This window comes from Talpa occidentalis, unplaced genomic scaffold, assembly GCF_014898055.3.
Source record: "Talpa occidentalis isolate TD23 unplaced genomic scaffold, MPIMG_talOcc4v2.1 talOcc4.13, whole genome shotgun sequence".
In the NCBI taxonomy this organism is placed as follows: Eukaryota; Metazoa; Chordata; class Mammalia; order Eulipotyphla; family Talpidae; genus Talpa; species Talpa occidentalis.
The window spans coordinates 87,832,650-87,850,559 of NW_023601322.1; the positions used below are offsets into that span (position 1 = coordinate 87,832,650).

The 17,910-nt window shown below is 36.6% G+C and overlaps 1 protein-coding gene across 1 annotated transcript in view; it reads left to right on the top strand.

The window, feature by feature from the left end:
* PGGT1B (protein geranylgeranyltransferase type I subunit beta) overlaps positions 1-17,598 on the top strand; it is a 39,553-nt gene extending 21,955 nt beyond the window's left edge. Inside the window, exons 7-9 of the mRNA XM_037509494.2 lie at positions 5,936-6,120; positions 7,812-7,920; positions 12,112-17,598. Coding sequence (XP_037365391.1) covers positions 5,936-6,120; positions 7,812-7,920; positions 12,112-12,293 — 476 coding nt within the window. The 3' untranslated portion in view covers positions 12,294-17,598. The remainder of the gene's footprint in view (positions 1-5,935; positions 6,121-7,811; positions 7,921-12,111) is intronic.
* The last annotated feature ends 312 nt before the right edge of the window (positions 17,599-17,910 follow it).

Genomic DNA, 17,910 nt, shown 5'->3' on the forward strand with positions numbered 1-17,910 from the left:
GTGAACTTAGCAATTCCAGAGGGAATTCATTCTCTGCCTGCGTGCCTTACTACTCTGTCACAATCGTATGCCTTCAATAGAGGGCATTTTTATACCTCCTTCAACCGAAGCATGATGAACACAACCTTTTCCTGATGAGTTTCTGTCATTATTTATTATGAGAAACAATTCATATGTTGTATGTTAATGAAAGGGTATGATATTCTTAAAGTTTTATGAAGGTCATAGGAATCATTGACTTTTTAATTATCCCTCAAAAGGACATTATTTTTTACAGATATTATTTTAATTGTATAACCAAAAGAAGCTGTCCTTTAAAAAGTCATTTTACAGATTTTACAAACATTTGATTTATTTTCAAATACTAACTCTTAAGTCTCTTTGCATGGTTACAAATGTCGTTTTATAAATCGTGCTGTAAGCTCAGAGGTTCACCATGATGGAGTTGAACACTTTGATGTGGTTTAGTGAGGTATCTGATATCAGGCTTTCTGATTTAACTGTCAGTCTTATTACTTGTGTGTCTCTAAGTAATATAGTTCTCTGGACTTCATTTTCTTCACCTACAAAACATATCTTACAAGAGATCAGTAAATAAAGAAATGAATACTTTCGAGTATCAATGAGTTTTTATATTCATATTCACTTATGAATTGGATGGTTTTCCTTTTGTGTTTTTATTATAATATCCTTATAAATCTTAGACTCATCCTTTTGGCTTACACCCCCTCACCCCCAAAATTCTATTTACATTCAATTGTAGATGTGTTGAATGGATTGGCTTAGTTTCAGGGGAATTGACATTTTTAATAATATCGAGTTTCTTCTGTATTGAACCTTCCATGAAGGTGTGAGTATCTCTTCTTTTATTACGACTTCTTTGATTTACTTCATCAGTGTTTCATTTTCAGCATATGTATAAATCTTGTATTTTTGGAAGATTTTACCTTTTTCATGTATTAATGCCTTTGGGAGTAGTATTTTTATTTTATTTTTATTTCTGCTTACTGGTACCATATAGTAGTATAATTGACTTTGAATATTAACTTTATTTATCTTGCTAAACTCACTTGATAGTTTTGGTGGGAGAGTTTTGGGGGACATATTTTTTTTAGGATTATCCAAGTTATATAAATAACTTTGGAAAAATTTGTGCTGTAATTGTTCAGAAGTTTCTTTCTCCCCCTTCTCTTTGTTTACCTGGGTCTCCCATGACATATAATTTAGATAATTTAATTTTTATCAGAGTTCTAAACTGCTCTGGTCATTTTCTCCCCAAGTTTTCTTTTCAGCCTTCAACTTCTGTTTGTATAATTTCAGTTTCACCTGTCTCAAGTTCACGGATATTTTTCTCTGCTGTGTCAATTCTGCTCCAATTACCCAATCAGTGATCATGCTTAATTGTCCACCTTTTGTACAAAAGACCTTAACATAGTCATTAGGACTGGATTATATTTTGTGTATTACATTTCATCTTTTCCTGTTGTTTGATTGGCTTCTTGATGACGTGCTGGTTTTGCTTAGTTCTTTGCAACGTGTTTTTGTGGAGAGTGGATATCATATACTGAGTGGAGTAGAGACTGAAGCACATTAATTGTTATGACCAGAGGGCCGCCCTCCACAAAGGATAGTCTACTAGAGAGAGTTCTGTGGTTCCTTTTTCATAGGGGTTCTTAATGTCCTGTCTTCAAGATGTTAACCTGCCTTTCCTTGCTGTTCCGATGTCTCCTCTTAACAATCTTCTAACATACTGCTTTTAATCCAGGTTTTCCAAACTAGTTTTTTTAGAACCTCTCAGGTAAATGTTGATCAGTGGATTTTGGCTTAAAGCATAGACTTTGTTTTTTTTTTTTTTTTTTTTTTTTAATATTAAATTTTATTTTTATATTCCCCCATACAATTGCAAACGCCCCATTCTGACCCCAATCCTTCCCCTCCCGCCCCCCACCCCCCAAAAAGTGTCTCTGGTTCATAGTTTTTTGTTGATTTTGATTTTCACTTTCTTATATTCATTTTCCTGGTCCCTTATTTAAGTTTTCTAGATTCCTGCTATGAGTGAGACCATCCGGTATTTTTCTTTTTCTTTTTGGCTTATTTCGCTGAGCATGATCCCTTCCAGTGCCATCCATGTTGCTGCAAATTGCATGTGTTTATCTTTTTTGAATGCTGAGTAATATTCCATGGTATATATGTACCACATCTTCTTGATCCAGTCATCTATTTTTGGGCATTTGGGTTGTTTCCAAAGCTTAGCTATTGTAAACAGTGCTGCTATAAACATAGGAGTGCAGGTGCTCTTTGGAATTGATGTTTCTGTGTCCTTTGGGTAAATACCTAGGAGTGGAATTGCTGGATCATATGGAAGCTCTATGTTTAGTAGGTCCAGAAATCTCCACACAGCTCTCCATAGTGGTTGGACCAGTTTGCACTCCCACCAACAGTGCACAAGAGTTCCTTTTTCTCCACATCCTCGCCAACATTTGTTGTTGCTAGTTTTTTTAATATGTGCCATTCTCACTGGTGTGAGATGGTATCTCATGGTAGTTTTGATTTGCATTTCCCTGATTACAAGTGATGTTGAACATTTTTTCATATGTCTGTTGGCCATTTGCATTTCCTCTTCAGAGAAGTTTCTTTTTAGCTCTTCTGCCCATTTTTTGACTGGATTATTTTCTTTGTTGTTGCTGAGTCTCATCAGCTCTTTGCAGATTTTTGTGATCAGTCCTTTATCATTAGTGTTGGGTGCAAAAATGTTCTCCCAGTTGGTGGGGTTTCTCTTTGTTTTTGTTATTGTCTCTTTTGCTGTGCAGAAGCTCTTTAATTTGATGTAGTCCCAGCTGTTTATCTTTCTCTTCACTATCACTGCTTTGGGTGATGTGTCTGTAAAGATGTCTTTGATGTGCAAATCCCGTAGTGTTTCGCCTATATTTCCTTCTATGTATTTTATGGTTTCAGGTCTTATGTCTAGTTCTTTAATCCATTTTGAGTTGATTTTTGTGTATGGTGTGAGGTAGTGGTCAAGCTTCATTCTTTTGCATGTAGCGACCCAGTTTTCCCAGCACCATTTATTGAACAAACTTTCTTTGCTCCAAAAAGCATAGACTTTGTATTACATTTTCTTTGGCTACTCTGTGCTCAAATAAAGTTCAGAAGTTATCTTCAAAGTCTGGTGAGATAGGTAAAATTAAGAGTATTTTTAGTTTGAATTGTTCCAGTTTGCCTTAATTCTCACAAGTAATTAGGAGAAACAATCAATGCCTCTTCTTTTTTTTTCTTTTTAAAAAGTCCTTTCAAGCATTTTTTTTTAAGATTTTATTTATTTATTTATACAAGAACTGGGGTATAGGCCAGAAGTGAGGGAGGGTGAGAGACAGAACGGTGAACAGAACAGGCAGACTGACAAAATACACTGCTGAAGGGAGCAGCGGGCGAGACAGGAGAGGTCTGCCGTGCCATGTGGGTCCCTTGCCTGCCAGCCAGGATCAAACCAGCACTGCAGAGACAGCCTCACAACGCAGCGCTCAACTGCCTGCGCCATCAGGGGAAGCCCAGTGGCTCATCTTACTTTCTGGTAGCTAAAGATTACATACTGTCTGTTAAGGCTTTCTGTTTAATGAGATAATAATATCTGAAGTTATGATCAGGTTATCATGAAAGAGAAATTGAAATTAATAGTTGCTTAATAGAAATTAATTCTGAAAGATTGTGGTAAGCCTATTTTACTTTATGTCATAGTCATAGTGATAGCTAACATAGATCTCCCAATTAATTGGGGGAAATTCTGAGTGTTAAATAGTGTGTGCTGATAGTAACCATTTTAATGTGATAGCTGCTTTGGGTTTTCTGGAAGGACTCACTTTTCATTTTCCAGAGAATACATGTAAGATTTGTAACCCCAAAAGAAAATTTACAGGGCCTCCCCAGTGGCGCAGCGGTTAAGCCCTGGGTTGCAAAGCTGCCCGCAGCCTCTGCAGTGCCGGTTTGATCCCCGGCCGCCTGCGAGGGTCCCACATGGCGTGCAGACCTCTCCTGCCACGCCCACTGCTCCCCTCAGCAATGTACTTCATCAGTCTGCCTGTTCTGTTCCCCGCTCTGGCTCTGGTGAATTCTCTCACCCTCCCGCGCTTGTAACTGTACCCAGTGCTTGTATAAATAAATAAATCTTGGGCCTCCCCAGTGGCGCAGCGGTTGAGCGCTGGGTTGCGAAGCTGCCCGCTGCCTCTGCAGCGCCGGTTCGATCCCCAGCTGCTACCCCGCCACCGGAGGAGGGTCCCACATGGCGCGCAGACCTCTCCTGCCGCCCGCTGCTCCCCTCAGCAGTGTACTTCGGTCCTTCTGCCTGCTCTGCTCCCCGCTCTGGCTCTGGTGAATCCTCTCACCCTCCCGCGCTTCTGCCTGTACCCAGTGCATGTATAAACAAAACAAACAAACAAACAAATAAATAAATAAATATGACTCCATAAAAAATAAATAAATAAATAAATCTTTTTAAAAAAAGAAAATTTACAATATAGGGCATATTAAGAACAATCCATTCAAATAGTTGAAATTAACAAAAATCACTAAAGTTGTAATAAATTGAAAATGTAAATATTTTAAAATGGTTTGACGCTGACAACCGTAGTATCAGTGGAAAGTATTTCTTTTCCTTTGTGGCAAAATACTGACTTTATATTCCTGAGGAAAGTAATTGCCTTTGTAAGTATTTTATTTCCTCATGCTCCTGTAATATTTTATCGCAAATCTAGGGGTTTGGAACAGCCCAAAATAATCCTCTTACAGTTCTTACAGGCCAAAAGCCTGAATTGCATGTTACGAGCTGAGAACAAGGTGTGAGCAGGGCTGGTTCCTTCTGTGGGCTCCAGGAGAAAATCTGTTTCTTTGCCTCTTCTGGCTGTTAGTGGCTGCTGCCATTCCTTGCCTTGCTGCTCATCATTCCAAGGGGCGCATTGCCTCCTCTTTCTGTAGTTTAATATCCCTCCGTTGCCCACCTGTAGGAACACTTGTGGTTGCAGTTAGGAACCGCCCAGGTGATCCAGGACATTCTGTCCGTCTCACCTCCAGTCATAACTCCAAGATCATCACATTTACAAAGTGCCTTTTGCCATGTAAGGTAGCTTCACATATGCCAGGGATTAAAGTCTGCGTATTGGGTGGGGATAGGGGGCATTATTCATTCTACTACTCTGAGTGTGATACTCACTGGGCATTTCGGATACAGTTTTCTTCCCTTTCTTCCTCAACTACTCCCCCCATCCCCTGCACACACATGCTCTCTCCCCTCACTCAAACTTTTCTCCCTTCATTTTCTTAAGCTGACTAAATACCTTATCCACATATCAGCTTCTGGTTTGTTTATGTTATATGTAAAGATTAGTCTGTAGCTTCAGGCAAATGAAACCTCAGTTAATAAACAGCATACTACTATACTTTTTAAAAGTATTTATTTATTCATGCATACAAGAACCAGGGTGCAGGCCAGAGGTGGAGGGTGAGAGGATTCACCAGAGACAGAGAGGGGAACAGAACAGGCAGACTGACAGATATACATTGCTGAGGGGAGCAGCAGGTGAGTCAGGAGAGGTCTGCTGTGCCATGTGGGTTGCTCCCTGGCCAGCCGGGGATCGAACTCGTGCTGCAGTGGCTGTGGACAGCTTCATAGGTTGCGTCTTAAACTTCTGCGCCACCAACGAGGCCCATAATGATGTATTTTGAAGTCCCTTAATCTTCCTGCATGTCACTTTTCTTTATCATTAAGATGTTTATTATAGCTTTAACTTATTTCAAATTCTTCTTCCAAGTGTAGTGGTTATTTTTAAATTACCTTTATTTTACTATTTTCTACAATTATTTAACTTTCCTCTCCAACTGCTTTATAATATTTCCCTAGGTATCTAATTTGAAGCTTAAATTATTGTGTGGTTTTCATTAACAGGAGGATCAACTTTTTGTGGCATTGCATCACTTTGTCTGATGGGTAAACTGGAAGAAGTTTTTTCAGAAAAAGAATTGAACAGGATAAAGAGGTGGTGTATAATGAGACAACAAAATGGTTACCATGGAAGACCTAATAAACCTGTGGACACCTGTTATTCTTTTTGGGTGGGAGCAACTCTAAAGGTAAGAGAAATAATGAAAATGAGCAACTATACTTGCAGGATAATATAAACTGCTTGAAGAATTTGATCTTTGTGACATTCATTATATATTGTTAGCTTTAGATGGCTTCATTTTTCATGCTCATCTGGAAAAATGAGTGATTTTTCCATAGAATTAAGCTATCTGTTGTGCCACTTGAAATTTTCCATTCTTACAAAACTCAAATGACCCAGAACCCAGGTGAGGAAGTAGGTATAAGGTTGTAAAAGACTTGTTAACTGAAACTGACAGTAATCCCTCTAGAGCAAGTCTCTGTCTGAACATGATACCAGTAAAGGTTTAGGGGAAGATGTTAATCTCAAAAGATAAACCATGAGTCATTCCTTTAAAACTTTTTAAAGGTTTTCTATTTTTCATTTATTTGTCTAAAGTTTCTGAAACTTATTGTTAGGCTCGAATGTTTTCCCCATCTGCACTACCTGATTCCATAATTAGTCACTAAATATCCTCAAGTTTTATCACCTAGTTTCTGGTTTTTCTGAAATCTAACCAAAGTCCTTGTTTATCTTATGCATAATATCCTCTCTTAAACAAAATGTATACATATGGTGGAAATAAATTCAGAAAACAGAATGACTTAAAATGCAGGGAATAGCCACCTTTTCCTCACTTGTAGGGCCATTTCTCAGGAGCACCTTTATAATTTTTCTAACTATTTGGAAATTCTTCAGTGTAATTGCTAGAGAAAAACAACTTAAAAAAAAAAAGAAGTATAGCATCATTATAACATCTAAAAAACCATCCAATATTTCTTATTTTCATTAAGTATTTCATTAAATATCATATTTAACTGATGCAATGTCAGTGATGATGTGTGTTTCCCATAGCATCACATCAAGTGGCACATTATCTGTGGATGTCTCTGATCAAAGGTTCCCGAGTTGTCAAACCTGATTTTTCCCATCAGCTTTTTTTTTTTTAATGTCAGTAGAACACATGTAATATTTATCACTTTAATTATTTGTAAGTGTATAATTTGGTGAAATCAATTATATTCACAATGTTGTATTGCCATCAGTACTATCTGGTGTACCCCAAGCCTTCTCATCGCCTTCAGGCTAAACTCTGTATTCATTAAACAGTAGCTCCTTACCCTCCCCTACCTCCAACCCCTGGAACCCCGGTCTCTGAGTTTGCATATTCTAGGTACATCACATAGGCGAATCATGTAATCTATGTCTGACTTCGTTCCCTTTGCATGATGATCTCAAGGTCCATCCATGCTGTAGCATAGATCACAATTTCATTTATTTTTGTGACTAGCACAATCTTATACACACACAGTCACTCCATTTTGCTTCTCCTTTTATTCTCCTTTGGTTAGATACTTGAGTTGTTTCCACCATTTGACTATTGTGAATGCAGCATTTGCATTTTGAACCTAGCTAAAAGTGGTGCAGAGAGGTTAGTTGGGCATGATTCAAAAGCAGGAAGTGGTGAGTTATCAAGAAAAGGACAGTAGATTTGAAAACATGATTTTAGAAAGATGATAATGTGGTTGACTAATTTTCAGTGCTCACTTCCATAGAGGCTTGCTCTGACATTATTAGGTGGAGGAAAGCATATTTAACTGATACAATATCTGAAAATTAAGCCACAGGTCGATGTGAATGTTTTATGTCAGTAAACTGATATTTGTTATGTCATTTCAGCTTCTGAAAATTTTCCAATACACTAACTTTGAGAAAAATAGAAATTACATCTTATCAACTCAGGATCGCCTCGTAGGCGGATTTGCCAAGTGGCCAGATAGTCACCCAGGTAATTTCCTGTTTGTGTGAAACCCAAACAACTTTCCTTTTGTTTATTTCTTAAGTAGATCTTTAAGCATCTTGTCAGAATGGGTATGTGTTAGAAAATTTAGCCACAGTTGTCAACTTACATTAAATAATGATTTTAATTGTTTAAGTTTAGGATGGAATTAAGGTGTTTAGTAATATAAAGGAAGGTTATGGGTATTGAGATATATCAGTATAGTTTGCAGATATTACAAATGTCTCACTTGGTAATGTTTTATTTCATTTGAGGCAATAAAACTGAATGGACCCTGCCCAAAATAGAGAATTGGCTGATACATCCAGATCCAGGCTTATTTAGCTATCACTTTAAGTAGAATAAATTACTCTTAATCCAGAAGGGAGCCAGTTTTTCTACTCCTGGTTGTTCAACCAAGGATCTCAAACCCTGAATACAGGTGTCCCTCACCGTCCATACTCTTATTCTCTGAATTTTGGCATATTCATGTCTTTATTTATTTGTTTGTTTGTTTAATTTTTTTAAAGAGGATTTATTTATTTATTTATATAAGCACTGGTTACAGTCAGAAGTGTGGGAGGGTGAGAGAATTCACTGGAGCCAGAGTGGGGAGCAGAACAGGCAGACCAACAAAATACACTGCTGAGGGGAGCAGCGGGCACAGCAGGAGAGGTCTGTCACGCCATGTGGGACCCTCGCCTGGCAGCCGGGGATCGAACAGCCTCTGCAGAGGCTGCGGGCAGCTTCGAGACCAGCACTCAACTGCTGTGCCACCAGGGGAGGCCCTATTATTTTTTTAAATGAATACTTTGTGGTCTGATTTTTCACTACGCATTATCTGAAACTCAGGAGCTGAATAGATTCAGACAATTTGACATGTGTTCTCCAAACTCAGGAATGACATAGATGTGAAAAGCAAAACATTCTTGTATTTTGCAAGTACTTTCAAATGGCTTTTTTGGAAGCAATGAAAAATCTTTATTAATAATGACAATTCTTCAAAATGTGTGACTAATTCTACTGGACAGGCCTCATTCGAAGCTGCATATGTAAATATAAATCTGCCTGCTTAGTAACTCCCTGATTGCCCTCTGTGTGGCCCTGGTCCTTACCTACCTCTCCAGCTCATTATCCCAGTGCTCACCCTGCCCCACAACTGTAGTGTGCCTAGACCCACTCACGCTCGGGCCAAAGAGGCCGCATCCATCCAATAGTTATCCTGTCTCCAGTCTAGTTCCCTCCTTTTGTGGGTATGTTCATGTGCTTAAATAAAAATTAGTGGCGACAAAAGCTTTTTTCAGACTCTCGGAGGGATCTCAGATGCAACAAATGTTGAGAATCTCTAATTTAGGCTCTTCTATTAAATCTGTTAAGATTATTCAAAGGCTTTCTCAAGCACCCAGAGTCAGGTCTGGCCAGGCACACAAGGCCTTCCTGAGATTGGCTCCTCTCCCACCTCTCTCATCATTCTCCAGGCTTCCTGCCCCTCCTGTGTCTTCACTTCCACCAAAAGGGATCTATTTACATCTTCCCAAAAAATCAATCGAGAGTTTGTTAAAAATAATTCAGAATGCTGTCACTTTCTGATAAGCAAGTTGACAAAGTATTAGCTATAAATATATGAAACCATATATAAGAATGATTGTTTTTGCAGCATTGCGCTAAGTCATGGTTTTTATTATTAGCTTAGAGCCTCTTCAGCTCATCTCGTATTACAGAACTGCTATGGTTGGAATATATAGTTGAATCAAAATATAAATAATATTTTTATTTGATGCTATCATGATAGCATATTTTTTGTATGTGAAATGAGCAGGAATAGCTCCTCACATCCTTATTTACCTGCGTTTTCATGCAGAATACTTCTTTAGGAAAAGAAAATGTAAAATGCTCTTCCTTTCTAAAGCAATAATATTATTTTTAATTTTTCAGTATCTATCTAATCATAGCTGTAAATATGTTAGAAAAGTGCCTCAAGAAAAATGAGATTAGGGCCTCCCCGGTGGCGCAGCGGTTGAGCGCTGGGTTGCAAAGCTGCCCGCAGCCTCTGCAGCGCTGGTTCGATCCCCGGCTGCTCCCCGGCCACCGGATTAGGGTCCCACATGGCGCGCAGACCTCTCCTGCTGTGCCCGCTGCTCCCCTCAGCAGTGTACTTCGGTCCTTCTGCCTGCTCTGCTCCCTGCTCTGGCTCTGGTGAATTCTCTCACCCTCCCATGTTTCTGACTGTACCCAGTGCTTGTATACATAAATAAATAAATCTTTAAAAAAAAAAAAAAAAAGAAAAATGAGATTATTTTTGTCTTGATATCATAGGTTTCAGACAGTGCCTGGTATTGTTTTAACAAATAACATACTGTTTTAACAAGAATAGAAATAGGGTAATGACACTCTCTGGAAAACATTTCTGATATAAACATACTTCTAATACATTTGAGTATTTACAGTAGCTTTTTTTTAAAGCGAAATTTTTGAAAGTTTTTTTTATTCAGTTGCTAGCTTTAACGTTTGTGTCTATACATGAATATAATGATTTTCACATGTTGCAGTGTCTTCAGACCCTGTGCACTACAGAGCACAGAAAGTCTTTGTATATATATAATAACAAATTACACTGAATTTCTGTGAAAAGACCTGTTCCCAGAACCTGTAGAAAAAAAAAACATTTTTAACGAGATTCTTTAAAATTATTTTTTCTTCTGATAAATCTAGAGTCAGATTTGACACAAAGACTTTGTGTCATTTATATACATTCATAGAAGAAATTTATGAAAAAAGCGAAGTTGTGTTTTGAAGAAAATAATATATTTTGTTATCTGAAATGCTTGAATGTGCATCACTCCCTACACAAAGGAGATTTTTAAAAAGTACTGTTTGAGGTTTAAAACAATTTTTCGTTCATTGGCATTACAAAATCTTTTGGAGGAAAAAAATATTACCTGGAAAGATTTTAGTTTATATACCCTGGTTTATGCTATTCTGGATGCATCTGTCTTTCTGCTGAATTTTTTCTAGAAACTTTTCCTCATTTCTAGAGCATAAAATTTCATTGCTTTGTGCCTTGTGTGATTTTAAAATAAGTACAGGAAAATTGAACTGTGCAGGGAAACAAAATTTACTTTTTGTAGTATGGAAATTAGATGAAAGTGATCAAGACTATACCAATTTTATGAATAGGTTTTCCTGTATTTTCCAAAAAGACATAAAAGAGAATTAATATGGGTGTCCATTAATGAAATAACTTCAAGTGAGTATAACTATTTGTCATTCCTAACTTGAAAGCTAGATGATATTCATATTAGTAAAATGTTTTCTTTAATTCTTTGGGCAAAATTTGGACTTTTGAGGTGTTTTGAACTTTAATGGCTGCTGCAGCCATAAATGATGTGCAGTTCAAAAATTCTTGACTGCTACAAAATCTTTTCTTGTAGTGTTCCCATAACTGCAGGGTTTTGATCTCTTCAAAAATCCAAATGAGGCTCTGGGGTCGCCAACAGCCATGTGATTTCAGTGGCTACTTCAGTGAAAGAGGGTAGGCTGACCCCTGAAAGATAGGAAACTGGTGAGGCAGTGTAGAAGAATTACAGCATGGAACACTTTATCATAACCAGATAGAATGTGAGTTTGTTTTTATTGTCAGGTCAGATATTTTTAGAATCACTAACATTACCCTAATAGCAAAATTAAATATAGCAGAGCATTCCCAAATGGATTATTTTGCTTAAGTTTCTTTCATTTAATACAGTAGATACTGTATGGATTAGAAACTACCAGATAAAACTTAGGGAGGAGAAAGGTAATGCTGCTTAAACTGAGAGGTGTTTTTTTTTATTTTCAAAGGAAAAACAAAACCTTTTGATACAGAGTTAAAGCCCCTTGTTTCTATATTCTATAGTAACCAAAGGGGGTGAACCCACTGAAGTGAGACAGCTTTTATATTTTCTCTCTTTGTCCTTTAATGACAGAGGTAGTAGTAAGTCACCTCTTTTGCTGGAACTGTTTCGCTTTGTGATAAAAACTATCATTTGATTTGGGTCATTCAATTTTTTAATAATTGACATTTTGAGATGAGAAAGCAAATATTTCAAAAACTGTATTTAACATTTTTCTAAATTTATTTTTAATGGAGCAATGGGCTGATAGATATATACTGTACAAATACAAGTGCTTATTGTGATGAAAAAAATGCCTCATTTTCAGATGCTTTGCATGCATACTTTGGGATCTGTGGCTTGTCGCTAATGGAAGAGAGTGGAATTTGTAAAGTTCATCCTGCCCTGAATGTAAGCACACGAACTTCAGAACGCCTGCAAGATCTCCATCAGAGCTGGAAGACTAAGGACTCTAAATCATGCTCAGAGAATGTCCACATCTCCTCATGACTGACTGTAGATGGTGGGCGGGGGTTGGTAGCATAACTGTAGCTCAAGGTTTAAAAGCCATGTGTAACCAAGTGTGCTCTTTTTTTAAGAGGTAGAGTCTTACAATCAAATCTCACACTGATGTCACTTTGGGATATGGTCTTGAGCCAGTAATCTTTGTACTGGGTTTCAAGGATATCTTTGTTGAAGTTGGAACCACAGTGGACTCTATTGTGGTTCTTTAATGTTTATATTAAATTTCTAAGAAGTTCTTTGAGGCAAATTAACTATGTATGGAGGTTACCTTTTTAAGAGAACTCTTAAATACAAATTGTATCATATTATAAAATGGATACAAATCTTCAAAACAAGTTTACAGTTCATCATAGCATTGATAATCTTTGGGTGAACACTTAGTGATCATTTAGAACGTTGACTGCTGGTGGTAGAAAATTGCTTTAATGAATTAAGTATCTGGGATTGTCCTTTGAAAATAGATGATCCCATAATTTTTTAAAGAAGAATGATTTATTTTAAGTAAAGTGTGCCAATTAAATTTATGTGGTCTTATGAATGAAATTAATGTCATGGCAAGAGTTGGTAGGCTTAACTAACACAGTAATTTTTTAAGGGAAGATTGTTTGAAGAAGACTATTATGTAACTGAGGGAAAATCATTTAACTACACGTGATTGTGAATGGGATATTTTTGTGCTACGCAGGTCTTTTATTTAGATGTTGCCTGGGTAAATAACACTTATGTTTGATTTTAATCCCAAATAATTAGTTGCTTTCTTTTTTCTTTCTGGGGAGAAAACAGTCTTCTCTACAAGGAAAGACATTTAGTGCTTCTGATTATTTTTCTGAAGTATGTGATATTTTAAATTATATTTGTACTTTTGTACCTGAGTTATTTTTAAGTCACTTGCATTTTTTTTTTAGTTTGTTGCTCCCAATATGTTAGTTGCTCTCATTTCAAACTGATAATTTTATAATTTTTCAAATTAAATAAGTAAAAATTTTAAGTCAAAACAGAACCACTCAAGTAAATTTAATTGTGCCGTTCCATACATGGTCATTTATATTTTTATATTTTCAGATAAATGGGAGAGAAATATATACCATTTAGGTGTTAAGGATGAACTTTCACTTTTCTTTATTCTGTGGACTAGATCATTGTAAAGGAGGTAGTGTAAAACTTCATTAGTAATCCATTTCTCAGTAAATCAGTGACACTCAAAGATATGTTTGCTACTAAAATAGAGAAGGCTATCACCTCACTGAAGGAGCTGGTTGTAAGTAAATAAATGTTGAATTTTTCACTCTATAAATATCAGTATGAAAGCTAAATTACTAGTATCACCATTAGGTGTTATAATATTTCATTGTTTTTCCTAAATTGAAGGAAAAAACACCTGTAAACAATGCTCCTTCCCAAAGAAAACCTAAGTAGGTACTTGGGAAAACTATTCATTTATATTTGACATTGCTTAAGTTTATTTTTTGACTTGCTTAAGTTTAAACTTGCATTAGCCAATGTTAACTCTTTTTTTGTTGGAAGTGAAATCAATCTTCTGAATGGTGGAGAAGAAGTAAGTTTAACATGCTTTCTGTGAATTGTTCCACTTGCTTTGATTTAAATTGTGACAAACTAAGATATCCATATTTCAAACTAAGTCATCTCTTAGACATTGAGAGTTAAAATAGCACATATGGAATGGCTTTAAAACTAAAAATTCCCAGTTGATTTTCCTGAATTGTTGCTAATGATTGACTGGTAAGCAATCAAATTAGTAACCATATTCATAAATAAAAAAGAATTCCAATGTAAAAGTATTTCATGAAACTATTAGAAAATATTTTTAACCCCTTGTTAACTAGCACAGTTATAAATTAACATGTGAGTGTAATTGATAAACTTGTGAGAAACCTTGAAACTTTATGCATCAGTGAATGTTCACATCCCACAGTTGAATACTGACCAAAAAATATCAGGTCAGTGTGAATTTGGAGACACTACTCCTCACTTTCTCTAAATAGTTATTTATAAGAAAAGTACTTATTAGTAAATTATAAGCATAATTTTATATAATATACTTTAATGGTAGAGATATAATGAGAAGGGAAGTATGAAATTCCAGAATCTTGAGTAAGTATTTCCTCTATCTCCACTCGCCCCCCTTTTATTTTACTAGACAGGAGAAACGTAGTTTTAAGCATCTGCAGAAAAACAAGGTTAGTCCGGTCGTATAGCACAAGTCCACCTATGTAGTGGTTTTAGATTTGACCTGTAATATGTACACATTTCTAAGAGATCATTAAGTAGCTATTTATAAATATTTAAATTCAAATAGAGGTTTTGCTGGTAGTGTCACATAATTTGAAAAGTGCTGGACCTGGTAGTATTTGAAAAATCACTTTAGTACAGAGGTGCTCTGGAGTCCAAGGACAAAGGTTCAGGTCCCTGTAATAGACACCAGTTCAGCTCTGTGTGTCTTATATCCTACCTTGCCCAGTGGCAAGATGAGGAAAAGGTAAAATGCAACTCTCAGGTGGTTTGAGGATTAAATAAGATAATACCTTGGCATAGTACCTTAAATATAGTAAGTACCTAACTGTAATTCCTGTCACAACCATTGTAAAATTATTCTTAAACCTTTTCTATAATAGGAAGAGATCTCACAAAGTTTAAACTCAGGAAAGTGAATGGCAGCTGTGTAGATTTTGAATCTCCCCACAAGGTAAGTAGGATAACCACAGACCCTAGGCTAAACTAAATGACAAGGTGTCCCCGTGAACCACAAAATACAACTAAGTGAGAACAAACCCCTGACATATTTTCAGCATCTGTGTGGGAGGAAGTGGGAGGAGGCAGCTGCTTGACACCCTTGACAATAGGACTGTCCTTTGCCCTGGTTTCCTCACCTAGTGCAGTGGGCCAGTCCGAGAACAGAAGCTATAAGTGGGAGGCCTTCTACAGGTGCCCATTGGCACGTAAGTGTTGTGGCAATAGAATAATATAATAAGGCCCCGTGGTTATGCTTGAGCAGTCTGGGCCCAGTCCTTAGACCTCTTAAAATGAATGAAAGCCCAGCACTGAGGAGAAACTTCTAGAATTAGAATTCAAATTGGGCAGTAAGGTGCAGTAGGACAGAGAGAGTCCAAATGCATGTTGAAGGACACTATCCACAGATACACACATAGTTACATGTAATCTTGTAAGTCACATTGTAGAAATGAAAAGGGAGCTTTTGGGCCATTGAGCTAATAAGAAAAGTCATCCTAGATCTTCCCTTCCTCCTAAAAGAACAGGAGAACTTTCATTTCACTAAAAAAGGTAGCTAAGAAGTATTACAGTCAACTCCCATTTAATGTTATAGGAAACTAAGCCAACCAGCTTTCCCATAGTGAAAACATGCCGCAAAGGCATGATTACCTGACTGATGAAGACCTGATTTTTTAAAAATTCTAAAAGCAGGGAATTTATAGTTTTCGAAACTGTTAATAAAAATGTGGTTAGCTGAAAATTAACCAAGTCTTGAAAATGAGGAAAAATAAACTACAAGTGGGAGGGAATTATTAAGAGCAGGTTTGGGTGTGGGAGAGTTAGGGAGACAATCCACTAGCTAAACTATTTGAGAGAAAAGGGAGGAAAGAGTTAAATGACAAGTTTCATAAAATGTAAGACTACTTTAAATAATGTTTTGTCATTAGGTTTTTTAGAAAAATGCACAATTACCCTAGTAGAAACAAATTCAAAACAAAAATTACTTTAGAAGAAACGAATGATTAAAGGACCCCTTGCCAAAAAAACCAGTCAGGACCAGATTGCCACCAAATTTTTTTAGATTAAGTAATCCTGGTGGTTTAGCAATTCCCGAGGCCAGATAAAGAATGTTCAAAGTCAAAATGCAAAATAATTCTAAAACTTATGAAATTATTTCGTAAAGTAAATGTAATAACATTGTTTCCAAAGTCTGACATAGATTGTACCAAAGAATGTAGTCATTATTTTAAATATCAAAGCAAAAGATTGACATTAGCAAAAAAGCCAACAGCTCTCAAAAAGTAACAAATCATGACTAAACATGATTTGTTTAGGACTGTACTATTGTGTATTAGAATGTAATATTAGACAACCATTAATATTCATCATTACAAGGAGAAAAGTACAATTGTATCCATCCTTGTAGAAAAGGAATGTTAGAATTAAGCACTTATTCATGTTAAATATACTCAGTCAGTATAATTTTGAGTATATATTTGTGACTAATTCATTAATGCTATCCCAGAAACATCATCATAATGGCAAAAACAAAAGAGGCTTTCCAGCTAAATTCAGGGAGAAGACATAGGCCCACTCACCACTTAACTCTGTGTTGGGGTTTTAGCCAAGGAAGTTTGACCAAAGAAACAAAAAGAAAAAAAACCCCAGACCTGTGAATTACACACAAGGAGGTGAAACTGGCAGCTCTCCTGCCCACCTGAGGCTATGCAGGTGCCTTTTTCTTTTTTTTTTTTTAAAGATTTATATTTATGCATACAAGAGCTGGGGTACAGGCCAGAGGTGTGGGGGGTGAGAGGATTCACCAGAGACAGAGTGGGGAACAGAATAGGCGGATCTACTGAAATACACTGCTGAGGGGAGCAGCGGGTGAGACAGGCGAGGTCTGCTGCGCCATGTGGGTTTCCCCTTGGCTGGCCGGGTATCAAACTTGTGCTGCAGAGGCTTCGGGACAGCTTCGTAGGTTGCGTCTTAACCCCTTGCGTCACCAGGGAGGCCCAGGTGCCTCTTTTTCTTTCTCCTTTACCTAATAAACCTATCCTCTAAAAATGTAAAAAAAAAAAAAAAAAAAAAAGAGATGGAACTATTTGCACAGACTTTTATATTCTAGATATATTTATATCTAGAAAACCACAAGGAATAAGAACTTAGTAAAATAACACTACTACATCTTACACAGAAATATCAGTAGTAGCTTTCACCAGATTAAAAACAAACAAAAGTCCTGATTCCATTTAGATGAAGTTTCAAACAGGTAAAATGTATAGTGTCATAAATCAGTACCCCTTTCAGGCCCTCCCAAAGATAAGCACTATCATAACTTAAATTACCATTCGTTAGTTTCGTCTGTTTTTGAACTTTAAGCATGTGAAATTGTAACATACACATTATTTTTTAGCCGGCTTCTTTAGGTTAACAAGGACTGGAAATATACGAAGGCGGCTCCTTTGGTGCTGGGAACCTCCTATCTCCTGAGTCAGGTGCTGGTACACAGGTGCATTCACTCTGGGTATTTATCAAATTGTACACTTAACAATTTGTGCACTTTTCTGTATGTATAATTACAGTTTAATAAAATGTTTACTAAAAAAAATAGCAGACTTTATATATATATACATACAAGTCAGTTAGAAGATACACTGGAAGAGAAATTCCTTATGATTGCAAAAAAAAAAAAAACCTATGACTTGTACAAAACTTGTAGGAAGAAAACTTAAGAGAAAGGAAACTCTTGAAATACAATAAGTAGACTTGGAAATAATGATAAGATAACATAAATCTAAACATATTTTCCCCCTTAGGGGCAGGGGAATGCTGTCCCAATAAAAATTACCCTGTTTGTCTTTATTGAGAA